Here is a 13,257-nt window from a genome sequence, read left to right as displayed (position 1 = left end):
TAAAAAGCCTTTTAAACACAGGTGTTGTGTGAGTGCAGAACCAACAGAGAGCAATCTGCTGTCCATTCAGCCCAGCAGCATGGGCAGCTCTCCAGTCTGCAGGCTTGGCTCCTTAACTCCTCAGGAGTTTTTTTTTTTTCTCCACTGAGAGGAGCTCGATGCAGCATCTTTGCTCAGCAGAAAAAGATGCACCAGGAAAAAATGGGTTACACGCCAGCAGCAGGACACAGGGTGTCACAGCAGCAGAGAGCAGAGCTTCAATAGAAAAATGAGTTTGAAAGGTGATTTGGAGTTTAAAGTAACGATTTAAATAAAAGCTGTGTTGGAATAACTTTGGCTCCTACTATTAATAAGGATTTCTACCCCTAAAGAAGTGTGTTTCAGGCTGCAGCCGGTGCCGGATTGTCAGGATATCTGGGCGTCAATAATGCGGCTGCATGTTGCTGAACCCTCACTCCCATGTGGCTGAGCCGGCAGTTTGTGTTTCTTTCCTCGGTCTTCTCTCAGTCTCAAAGACTGCTCAGCTTGAGAGGAAAAAAGTGCTAAACAAAATCTTTAGTATGATTTTTGTTATATATCCGATTGTAGAGGTTACTGAATAACTTAGCTGTAACAGTGATCCATCAGCAGGAAACTAGCTCTTGGCACTGAAGCAATGCAGCAGGCTAATTAACTCCATAAAGATGGGTATGAACATAAAACATTTTCTAGATGCATCCAAAGTAAATGATATCACACATATAACAAAACAGATAATTTTTTCCAACTCAGGCAAACTGCAGCACTTATAACTGTTTCCAGTTTGTTACATCCTTAAAAATCCTATAAAAGAAGAAAACAGTCAAACCTGTGGTTGCCATGGCTGCACTGTAGAGATGCAGAGGAGCTCCGTCTCTCAGAGATTACGCAGGTTGTTGGGCTGCAGTTAAAGGTTGGATAAAGCTGAACGGGGCAGCAGAAAGCAGAAGTGCTTCAGAGGCTTCTCTGTAAACTCAGCAGGAACCCTCTGGTGGCCGCAGTGAAACACTGCAGTCACTGAAGGGGGGTACAAATGTGCCAGGGTGTGGACTGCAGGGGGTGGTGGGTCAGCATAGTTAGACTTAACAGCGAATAATATCACCACAAGAAAGGCAACTTGTTTTCTCAGTACCATACAGGCTTGTGTGATATGTGGGAGTGATCTGGGGTATACATTGTCAATATATTTAAGAAGTGTTGCATTGCAGGTTTAGCTTAAAAGAAAAAACAGTTCATTTTTTCTCCATAGGAACAGGAGCTGGCATGCCCAAAATGCAGCAGTTTGTGTCTTTTGTGCAGTGCAGTCAGCCCTGCATGTGCAGCTTTAACATTCACAGAGGCTGCCAGACTCACTGCGCAGGAAAGTCTGCCAATAAACAGCAGTGAACGCAGAGAGAGGTAAAATGAGGTGCATTTCTTTAAAGACAGCCTTCTCCACAAGCTGCACAATGCAGCACATAAATCATTCACACCCTCAGTGCTGCTAGTTACTACTGCATGTGTAACTGAACTGTATGCAGCGTCAGCACAGGCAGCAGTGCAGCATAACAGAGGGCTGCTCACTGATCTACCTAAGCTGGTGCAGACAGTAAAATAAAGATGCATAAAAAACAAAAGAAAGAAAGAAAGCTTTTCTTACATTGTTTAATTATTTGGCATCACACATAAAGTCGCAAAAATACAATAATAATACAGTGATAATCACACTATTGATGCCGTATAAAGTCGGCACAGTATCTAGTAAAAGTTATTGATGATAAAAACATCTCTTAAAAAATAAAAAGCACAGTAACATCATGTAAAAGAAAGAAGCTTCGTGTGTTCATGGAAAGATTGTCCTCAGCTGTGATCAAGGTATGTGCTGCCCCCTAGTGGCAGCAGTCAGTAACACTGTGGAGGTGAAGAGGAGTTGGGTTTGTTGGTAGATGTTACCGTATCAAGCTGCAGGAAAATATACTCAAAGAAGTTTGTAAGAAGATACTTACAGGTTCCTCTCTATTCTTTGCCCCTGGGTGTACTAAGCTGCAGAAAGAGTTTTAGATTATTGTTGTGTAAAATTAAAGGACAATGCATTTACTTTGCATTTATTATTACTTCCTTATAATTAGATGGAAGGAATCGATTTACCCCTTGGAACTGCTGATTCCACGTCAGGACCCCTAGACCTGAAAAAAGGAATATTTAGATGATGAAAGTGCAATTTTAAATTAACTATACATTTCTCTCTCCATACACATATTTTATAAATAAGGGAGTCTTAATTTACCTGGTCTTTTCACTCTTTGAACAGGTACATTTCCGGCCTGTTTTAAGAAGAAAACACAAGAAAAGGTTACATGCATCCAAAAATAATGACTCTGCTGTTAAACAAAGAGATGTGGATTTCATAAAAGACTGCAGCTTTAACAGCCAGCATCGCCCCCCCCCCCCTCTGCCCTCCCCACCTTCACTGTGAGCAGAGGAAGATGTTGCTCCACGCCTTGATAGGTACATGAACACAGTCTTGAGCTCGTGCCAGTAAGCCCATCTGGGCTGCGCGCCTTGCGAGGCCGTATAAGCTTGCAGCTTATTGGCCCGAGCTCAACACTTTATTCATGTGCCTAAATCACAGTAAAAATTCAGTTGTTTGCCCAAAATACATGAGCCAGTTTGTTGAAGAACTTCCAGCTCGCAGCATTTACATAATATGTAAGTCTGCAGAACAGTTTAAACATTTAACCTCTGTTGTTATATCATCAGAGACACTTCAGTTTGCCTCTAAACAGCACAGAGGAGGCAGTGTTCAAAACATGTTCACACAACACCTTAGCCTTAAGTAACAGGGCGTCTATTTAAATGATAACCGTGTCTGATCTATAAAATAGGACAGACGCTCTGCACGGATGCCTTCTTTAGTTTCCTACCTTTAAACAAATCTGTTATCTAAAGTTGTGGTACTCTGAGGCCATGACCTATTTGGCCCCCGGACAGGCTGTTTACTCACGGTAGTGTCATATAGGTTAATGCTGTTACAGTATACTTGCTGGAATAGTCGGCATGGCAAGTAAAACAGCTGGGAAACCCCAGACCAGCTCTGTGACCTACATACTCTCAGGACTAAGAATAAAGCGGTGAGCATCTTGTCGAGAAGATGATCTTGACAGATAATACTCCTTTATGCGCCCACTGTGACACTGGGGGGCGCCAGACACTACTTTTTTACTTCCATTATGTTTTTTACTTTGATTTTAGATGCAACATTTTAATTTGCAAACAATAAGCTTCCAGGATCTGCATTTTTTTCTTTGCCCCGGTTACTAGGGATGCACGATATTAGATTTTTTGACGATATCCGATATGCCGATATTTTACAACTCATTTAGCCGATTACCGATTATCAACTCTCTTCTGTATTGGAATTAGCATACAGTATAATGATCGGGGTGACGGGTCTTGAGATGGTTAATCAAGTTTGTAGTGTTGAAAGACTTTGCCTTGGCTCCTCCTCGCATCACCGAAGCTGAGCAGTCATTGCAAATAGCAGTTTTGCTATCTATTTCGGACACTTTGAAAAACTTCCACACCACGGACATTTTGGCTTCTAACTCTCTCATGCTGCAGGTAGACACACGTGACCTCATCACGCTGCGTCGCACAGGTCTTCTTCGCGCCGGGGACATTGCGCTGAGGTCGGACATTTAATCAAGTATGCAGCAGCCCATTATTTTATCGGTTAATTATATCGGCGGATATCGGCGTGTTGGCCGATATCCGATAGTTCATATTTAAGCCAATATCGGCCGATACCGATAACGTGCCAATACCGATAAAGTGCCAATAATATCGTGCATCCCTACCGGTTACATTTGATGTCACACTCTCACATGTGCAGATTAAATCAGGATCTTTTTCCATTCAACACATCTACTTTTATAAATTCAACAGCTTTGTTCAGTTAAAAAAGCTAAAAAAAACTTAAAGTAATTGAAGCATAGTCATATAAAAATATGAATTCAGTGTTTCAACGTAGTAACATTTGAAAAAAAGGAAGAAAACATAATAAATAACATAAGTTTGGCTTCAGCTGCCTGCTTGAAATCTTTGTAGGTAATGACCTGTCTGTTAACTCAGTGATGACAGCAGGTGTCACGTCTTTTCAGTACTGGCAGCGTGATGACATGTTTACTTTTAATGACCGGTTCTGCCTTTTATATCCAGTTCAGAAGTTCAAATAAACATTTGTCCGCTGGTTTGTATTACTGCACTTTAATGCCACAGCTTCTTACACACTTTCTTCAAAGAGTGCAGGAAGGAGTCCTCACTGATCTTCCCTAACAGAAGCAGGAAGTTTGGCAGAGTGTGTGGGTTCATATGAATTATTTATTGCCTGGTTTTGGTTTCAGGGCTACCACTGGCACTAACAGCCTGTGCTGGCAGGTGGGAGGAGGAACCTTGGAAGGACACCGCGAGTGAGGAAAGGGAGAGGGTATTAAAGGGCAAATTGCTGTGACACAGAGATCACAGGAGTGTTGAGTTGCTGAGATTGTGCAAGAAGACGTCTGAGAGAGACAGAAGCCCGCTTGTTTTGCAGCAGCGTACAGATTTGGGAGAGTGAGAGGTCAGCTCACACGTAGATGAGTCACAGTGCGGCGACACTGACGCCGCCGTGTGTGCGAGGTGGTCAAACACTTACTGACAATGAGGGCGATACCCATCAGGAAGAGCACCACTGCGAAAACCAGGCCTCCAATCCTCAAAGATTCATAATCTGAAAAGGAACAAAGCACTTAGTAATCAGTAACATATGCATGTTCTGGGATATAAAATACCATAAATTCAAAAGCCGTTGAGGCTTTTCAGAGGCCACATTTTGATGAGAGCTGCATTGCAGGAATATTCTGCAGCCCACAATGGTCGTGCTTGGACACCACAAATACCTCTCATCAATTCTTTAGAGCGTTCTAATACGTGTATGTGACCCCTCGACTTGAAATTTCTTGCAGAAGTGTTTCTTAAAACGCTAAGGTTTGAAATTGATTTTTTAAAAAGGCCCCGGGAGATAAAAGTACCCAAAACTTCCCGAAGAAGAAGATCAAAAGGACCAAAAAGTCAGAGAAAAATAAAGAGAACTTTGTGTAACAGGAATAAAAAAATGTCTGTCTTGTTCCTGTCAATATCTTGGGACCCTTCAGATTTATTTTGGGACCCTCTGAGGAATTCAGACCCTGAGGATTGGAAACACTGCTTTGGAGGTTTTCAAAAAGGGCACCGACAGTGGCTTGAACGGTACAACACAGTTACGGAGAACTGTAACAAAAATGCCTCTTGCTAAAATAAATTGAAAGAACAAAACTGATGGCAGATATTCATTAATTATCTACTCGTGCAGATTATGAGTCGGTCTGTGCACTTTGCTGCCTGGAGCAGACTGAAAATCAGGCCCACAGTGGACAGGACTAGACGTATTTGCAGTGGGACTGCCCCGTCAGCTTGGCCTCGGGGTGAAACTTTTCCATCAGTCCTGGAAAAACAAGTGGAAAATCTAAAAACTCATCTCGACCTCCCAGATGTTTCCTCCGCAGAGCGTCGGACGTTAAAAGGACACATTTATCCGACACTCGACACTCACCGTACTGAAAATCGCTGTCATAGTCTGTGAGGGGAGAACAGAGAGAGGAAACAAATGAGAAGCAGATTTAGCCGCTGACACACTTCACAGAGTACTCATGATGTGACAGCTATTCAGCACTTTTAGGGCCAAAGTCATTCATCTCGTCATTAGCCACTCTAGTGCCAGGACTCATTTAAACGGCAGCTGGAACGAGAGTGCAGCTTATCTTAATTTGACTTTTCTGAGCTTCTGTTCAAATAATACCCACCTTTGTCACCATCCACCGCTGAAGCTGTGAAAAAAAAGAGGTGAAATTATTAGTTGTTAAAATACATTCACATGGAAGTGTGGCAGAACACAAAACTCAGAGAGGCCAGAAAGCTGAGCATCAAACTCCTACGCGTATTTATGTACCAGTGTACGTACGACAGTCATCCTATAGAGAGTCATGAACTTCTAAAGATCCCAACATCTGTGTGACATGTATGCTAACTTTCGGGATAAAGATTATGTTAAATGTTCCACGTTCTCCACTAGGGGTGGGACACAATATCGGCAATATATCATCGCCCTGGCTCAGGATGCAATACAATTTTTGACAAAGTAACGTGAGCGGAAATAATTAGGCCGAAGAAGAAGAACAGCAGGATAAAAGAGAGAGGAGAAGAAGAAGTTTGACGTCACGCTCACAGCTGAACGGAGCACCCTTCGTTAAGATGAAGGGATTAAATACAGCGCCGGGCTTTGAAACAAACTCCCCCTCACTCTGACGCAGACAGGAAATTTGTGTAACCATGGTTTCGTGTCACACAAACAATAATAGCTACTTAAATAGCAATGAGGCAGAGTGATTAAAATCACTCCGCATCATGAGGAAATTATCATCCTGAGCTTCCTTTGTGGCATTTGTTAAAAGTATTATATTTCTCAATCTGATGTTAACGAACTGCTGAGTTTGTACAACCATCCCTGTAAGAAAGACAATGACTTATTAGATCCTGAATATAACATTAAGTTTAGGATGTTAATGTTATCTTAATTAAAGCAGTTTTTGTTTGTACGGGTTATAACGCACAACTTTAAATTACAGCGCCTCTCATCTCACGACGAACGTGTTGCACCTGGGCAGTAAGTCAGCATCGGTGCAGACTCGCTGGTGGAGGTTTTGGACAAAACTCAATGTGGCAGAGCCTTCACGCGAGTGCACAAACGGAGTGGAAGTGTGTAGTGAGAGGTTTGAGAAAGGCCCAAAGACAGCGAGATAACGTGGGACAGCGGTGAAAAGAAGTTAAGATGTGTGCCGGCCACTTTCTAATCCAAAGTTCTCATTTGTTTTTACAGTTGTTCTACAGCGCAGTTACATTTACGGACTGAAAACACACACTTCAGTTAATCAGATATTGTGATGTATCGTTATATGATTGTCTTGCAATATATCAATTATCGCAGAATCGCTGTATCGTGATATCATTGTTATCGTGACCCACGTATCGCATATCGTATTGTGAGTTACCCTGCGATTCCCACCCCTATTCTCCACCATCATTAGAAAACGTTAAATCAAACGTACTGCAATTAGAAAGTGCAACAAACCTCACATTTATTCTGCTCTCCATTCCTCCTGTGTAACTTTATTATTGCCCTGATCTGCTTCTCTGTCAGAGATGTGGGAACATTAAGACCCGTCTGATCTTTCACATCTCTGCTCCCATGTGGAAAAACACGTTGGCTGTGTTCGTGCTATGTTCTTGTCTTTTAAACCTTACTAGAAAACATACTGTACTTGGTTACAAGCCAAATCACAACTCCTGCCTTATGTTTAGTGCACAAAATAAACAGAATAATTACAGACAACTTCACTTGGAATAATAATAAAGACAAAAAGACTCTGTTTACATGAGCAGCAGTGTTTGGAGTGAGAACAATGTGACCTTGGAGTAGCACACTGGAGGTCAGATAAATACTTCTCTGCTTGTGCTCGGCAACATTTCACATCATTAATGTGTTATTCTTTAACAGCTCTCATTAAAATATTCAACAGACTGTGAGCAGCTTTTTAAATGTCAGGCTGTCCTAGTGCTTGTGCTTATCTGTAAACTTTGTCGACTGATGTTAAAAACAGTGAAATAATAATCTGTTCATCTTCTAAAAAGTAAAGTTGTTCAGATTTATTCCAACTGCTCATCAACACAAGTTTAGGCGTAAAAGTCGATACATTTTTCTGACTCCCGGAGAAAGAAACGCGTAGTCAATCAAAAAGATTGATAGAGTGGGATGCACTGAATAATATTTAACACTCTCTACATACATTTTACTTGAGGGTTAGGTTAAAGTGCTACAGTTAACTCTGACCTCATTATCAGGCAGCTCATACTAAAGTCAGCCAAAAACACTTTTTTACCACATTGGTACTGACAAGCCTTTTAAATAAGGTCTGACACTAACAGACCTTAATGTCAGAGAAGGTGAAAAGGCTCTGAGTGTAGGCAAAGCTGCTTAACATCAAGCTCGACTGACGGCATGCAGGGCACACAGAGAAGCCAACCACAGCCCGGGACCTGCATTAACAATGGAAAAAAACTTGGCAAGAGCCTGAATAAATGATTAGTCAAACTGCAGTGTAAGGAAACATTTACACTGCTCTGACATGGCCTTTGTGGAAGGAACACGCTGACGTACAATGATTTAAAATGGAAAATATTAAATGGAAATTACACAGTGTTGCTTAAAATGAGATATTTTAACAAAAAAGGGAGCATGCCCAAAACAGTAAGCAGCGGAAGAAATCTAGCGGCCATGCATTTCAGTGACAACTCTAATGCAGCAAACTTACCCAACACTTCCCTACCAAACGCTGACCCTGTTGTACAGACACAGCAGCTTGTTTAGCATAAAGAAACTTATCGCACCAAAGCTAAAGAGGAAGCAACGGAAGAAGAAAAAAAAGCTCAGTCACAGGTCAGTTCAAAGTTGTTTATACTCACCGAGTGCAGGAGCAAGCCAGGAGCTGAACGCCACCAACGCCAGGACATCCATCCTACCTGTTGATAAGAAAAACATGGCGAGGAGCCTTGTTTAAAATAAACAGAAGCAATTAAAGTCTTCATGTGAACCCTAAGAAGGAATGTGCTCACATTCTGAGGCTGTGCTGCTGTGACAGGAAGTCAGGGCTTTTTTTTTTTTGTGATTTACAGATAAAAGTTTGTAGCTTACTGACTCCTTCCAGACTGAAATAACTGAGCAGCAACTGAAACCATCTTGCTAACAAAGAGGAGCCTGTTTTCAAAGTCTTAAATAACACACCTCTAAAATTTCTCACAAACAGCCCGTTATGGTTAGAGAGGGGAAGTTGTTGTTTTGCAGACGAGTTAGGGATCAGAAATAGATGAATGTGCTGTATATGCGTTAACCTGCAGATGGATATATAACTGCATTATTAGGATGCCATTGTTAAAGGGGCAACAGAGGCTAAGCAATCATGACGTTTAGTCCCGTGCAGAGTTGTTCTGAGAGCTTTACCAGTATCGGTATCGACCGCTGATACTGCCTAAACTACAGTATGAGGTTTTCACAAGTACACCAGTCAATGCATCAATCGGATACCATAATTTTTTAAGCCCAACCAAAACAGCAACAGTTACATTATCATGTAATAAAAAACAACGACAGTGCCCTGCTAATGGAGAGTGTAAAACGTCAAGTTATTGAAGTCTGTATTAAAAAGGGAAATTATACTGGAACACCTCTGGTCCTACGTTATCATATATTTCCAATTAAGCAAGTAAATAAAGTGTTTCATTAGATCCCAGTGACATCATCAGTTATATATTTTTTACTTTGAAAGGCTTATTTAAGAGCCACAGAGGACGGTACTGTTTTCATGTAATGGACAAACAGACTTTCATGATTCAAGGCCCTTTGATGAATGGTAGGCACGCAAAGCTCCATCTCAGCCAGACGCTCCATAACAGGGTCACTATGCTATCGGAATATGTGTCTTAATAACATGGCCTCCTTACTCTGGGTAAGGAAAGAGGGTCTATTTCAGGCCGAGCACCTCAGTAAATGGGGCTTGGCAGTAGAGGTGGTGCAAGGCTAGGTTGGTGTTGAGTTGCATGTGATATTCGGTGAGTGGGCTTGGATCCTTCTTGCTGGGTCATCTAGTTTACACTCAGAGCATGAAGCCTCTCAGGGCTGTTTTTCTGTCTATATATTATCTAGGACATTCTTTGAGATTCTCTTACAGTCGACATGTTTACAGGTTAGCGTTCCACAACCAGACGGCTACTCGTGACTGGATGTATAAGTTGCAGGACTATCTCGATTTGAGGTCACTGCACGACCCAAGAGCACGGCGGGTGCTGTTTTGTTAGCTTCGAACCACAGAAAACAGATACAGTCCCAAGACACTGTGACAAAAATAAAACACAGTTACATGCTTGTAAAAAATCTAATCCTCAGAATAAAATGTTTTAGATTGCAAAGATCAAAGCCTACGTTAGCCCATAGCTCTGCTGGGGATTCATGCATGACTAAAGTGGGGGTGTGAACATGGAGCTACAGTGGAGGGAAACGAAACATTACAACCCCAGGAGCAGGATTAACAACAAAGGCCTGCCAATCAGGTTTAATCAAACGAATACAGGCTGAGTTATTCTTACAGGAACCAATCCAATAATCTTGTTTGTTGGCCTTATGAGTGATGTAGAGGAACATAATGGGGAGACAGGAAAGAGCCTATAAAGCAACACTTGAAGAAATTAATTAGCATGGATTACAATAAAGTGGGATTAACATGGACAGTTTGTAATTAAAAGAGGGGGCTTGCTTACATTGACCCTTAAAGGCAAGCCCGTATGAGAGTATATTAACTCATATTAGCATTTCAGTTCAAGTAGCTTTTCTAAATTTAGCTTTTTGTTTTCCCAAAAACAAAAACCTTGATTATTTTTCTTATGTTAATTAATTCAGAATCTTTATCATGAGTTTGGTTTAAAGAAATGTTGTTGAAATAAAACCTTTCAGTCAGTGCATGATAATAATATTTCGCGACTTTTTAACAGAGGCTGTTTTCGAAGTTCTCGTTGTTGTTCTCGCCAATTAACGCGATACAGTTTAAAGAGTCTATTAGCGTGTTCGGCTGCAGTTTCTCGTGCCGCTCAGTGTGAAAGTGTGAAAGGAGACCCCAGTAAAACTTCTCAGATGGCGTGGCAGACAGGATACAACCGTGCCAACGAAAACAGTTTGACTTCATCAACATAATACACAGGTTAAAGAAAGGTGCATTGAATTGAGGCTTCATGTCGTTAAATGGTCACATGTTCACATAAGCATTTGAAAGTTGGGGGTTGGAAGTCGTGTTCGGCATACCCGGCTAATCAACAAGAGGGAAAACTTGCAAGACAAAAACATGTGGACACAGACGTCCTATTCTGCAGATGCTGGGTGTTTAATCAAACATTTCGAGCTAAAGTGGCATGGCAAGTCTATAAAAGAAAATGCATTTATTTCAAGGGTGCATAATAATGCATAATTTAAATGAACTTACCGTGTATTAGCCTCCTAAAGACTGTGAGTTAAGACTTTATCTCCGCCCAGTGAGCCGAACTTAGCTTAAAAGTTTCAACTTGTTTCTGCAGCCAAGAAAGACAATGTGGCATGCAAAGCTTTCTCTCAAGAAAGATAACCACTTATTAAAAGAAGAATGAATCTGTGGAAGTTCTTCAGTTGCCGCCTGTAGTAAGTGAAGCTATTTTCCTCCTTGGTTTTGTCTCAGGAATGGGGGAGAGGAGCAGAGGAGTTTGGGGGGGCGGGGTGCAGGAGTGAGCGCTCAGCCACTGAAGTTACATCCTAAAAATGACTCTGTGCTGCCCTGCTCAGTGGTAAACAACACAAGGAAGAGTTGCACTACACAAGATGAGAGAGTATTACCAAGGGGTGTGGTGCCACCACTGTTAATAACACAGGCTTTCATAATAAAGTATAAATCATGCTTATTAGTACACACATCCACATATATGAGATGCACACAGCAGCATCAACTAGTGTGCTTTTTGGGCTGTGGTTTCATTTACAGGCTTTGGTGAGAGGATAAGAGCCCTGAAGTGACAGCATAAACGCTAGTGTGCTTTCATGGCCAGTGCAGCCGGCTAGTGAGTAATAGTTTTCTCTCAGCTGTATGAAAACTGTCTTCCCAAGGTCTCTCCCACACCAAACTGCCACATTGCCCCATCCACTTGTAGCAAATACAGACCTTGGGGGAGTAAGCTTTGAAGATAGCAGGTCCTGTTTCAGTCAAATTCTCACTATAATAACCAGGGTGCTCTTACTGCTGTGGTCTGTAGCTGTAGTGGTTTGTTATTGTTTTTGTTTGTTTTTGAACTCCCACAACATTCTTCAATTTTTTAATTTCTTTCTCTGTCACCAGCTGTGCTAGATGTAGGAGAAGCTACACACACAGCAGGCTACCCATTTTAGAGTCATGTGTTTTTCAATGTATAAAGAAAGGGCTCTAAAGGTTTTGTATAAGTACAGTAAATAATTTTGCAACATAAACAACCAACACAGTGTAATGAAAAAGTATTTATCGCACAGAATGGTAAAGAAACACACAATTTTATAACTAGGGAAGTACAGTACATAATACAGTTATATGACTCTCTCTGGTTGTGGCCTGGGGACAAAAAGCGACTATAATTCCCTCCTCCACTAGATGGAGATGTGGGTCAAGAATGAGCTAGATGTTTTCTGCAGCTCCAAAGTGAACAAAAGAGGATCAGATTGCCAGTAAACAACCAAAACCATTTCCTGAATCGAGTGGAAGTGCTGAAGTATGATGAGGAAGCCTGGCTGTAAACATGCAACTCCAACCAAACGGCTTCACATTCTTCTTCATCCCGTTTAATGGCGGTAAAAAGCAAGGATGTGTGCCTCATTGCACCACTGTTTCATTCAGGAGGAAACATCATGCTCACGATGTTAGAGGTGATTTCTGTTCTTACCTGTATACCAGACTCTTTCTATCACAGCAGAACCAACATCTCAACAGGCCACTGAAATGAAAAAGAAAACTTGCAGTCAGGGGGCACTGGTGCAAAGTAAAGGCAGGTTCCCTCAGGCGCAACAGAGATTAGAAGCAACACTTGTGAAAATTGTATTTCTAAAGGCATATGCAAACACTCAGCAACAGCACTGATTCTTGGGGGTATTTTCTTTTAAGGTCTGTTGATGAGAAAATGCATGGAAAAACATGAAGACAACTACATTGGATGAATAGAGAAAGGGGGAGGGTGCACAAAACTCAATTCTCTAAGGGACTGACTTAAGGCTAGAACACAGAACTAAAGACGAGGGCTCAAATTAATATGGCACCCAGATGAGTCTTAAGTGTCCTTGGATGACAAGCAGTGATTGGATTGCAAGCTTGGTAGCTTTTGATGGCCATGCCTGTCAGCCTCACCTGCTTTTTAATCAGTAATTACCATAGGGGATTCTCTGGCATTTCTTAATTAAATTGGACCAAATGCAATTAAAAACCACACTCTCATTCCTTTAAAAGGGCTCTGTGGAGTCCTTGTTTAGTTCTTGCTGTTAAGAGAATAAGCGGTTGAATGGTCATAACACCGTCCCATCTCTCGCTGATCTGTACT

At 41.6% G+C, this 13,257-nt stretch overlaps 1 protein-coding gene across 2 annotated transcripts; it reads right to left on the bottom strand.

The window, feature by feature from the left end:
- Positions 1 to 1,669: 1,669 nt before the first annotated feature.
- LOC138584572 (FXYD domain-containing ion transport regulator 6-like) lies at positions 1,670 to 11,367 on the bottom strand. 2 transcript variants are annotated; one of them, XM_069656840.1, is made up of 10 exons: positions 11,157 to 11,367; positions 8,593 to 8,649; positions 8,442 to 8,468; positions 5,877 to 5,900; positions 5,627 to 5,650; positions 4,691 to 4,765; positions 2,285 to 2,321; positions 2,146 to 2,183; positions 2,004 to 2,040; positions 1,670 to 1,908 (listed from the first exon to the last, which is right to left on the bottom strand). In XM_069656840.1, the coding sequence occupies exons 2-9, from the start codon at positions 8,642 to 8,644 to the stop codon at positions 2,036 to 2,038; spliced, it is 282 nt and encodes a 93-aa protein (XP_069512941.1). In that variant the 5' UTR covers positions 8,645 to 8,649; positions 11,157 to 11,367; the 3' UTR covers positions 1,670 to 1,908; positions 2,004 to 2,035. The 2 variants fall into 2 exon arrangements, with proteins under 2 accessions (XP_069512941.1, XP_069512942.1); XM_069656841.1 differs by lacking the exon at positions 8,442 to 8,468.
- Positions 11,368 to 13,257: the final 1,890 nt, after the last annotated feature.

The sequence above is a fragment of the Semicossyphus pulcher genome, unplaced genomic scaffold, assembly GCF_022749685.1.
Source record: "Semicossyphus pulcher isolate SPU_LCO1_2020_fin unplaced genomic scaffold, fSemPul1.0.p SCAF_9, whole genome shotgun sequence".
In the NCBI taxonomy this organism is placed as follows: Eukaryota; Metazoa; Chordata; class Actinopteri; order Labriformes; family Labridae; genus Semicossyphus; species Semicossyphus pulcher.
The sequence above is the reverse complement of the archived record's forward strand: the minus strand, read 5'-3'. Positions and strand labels throughout refer to the sequence as shown.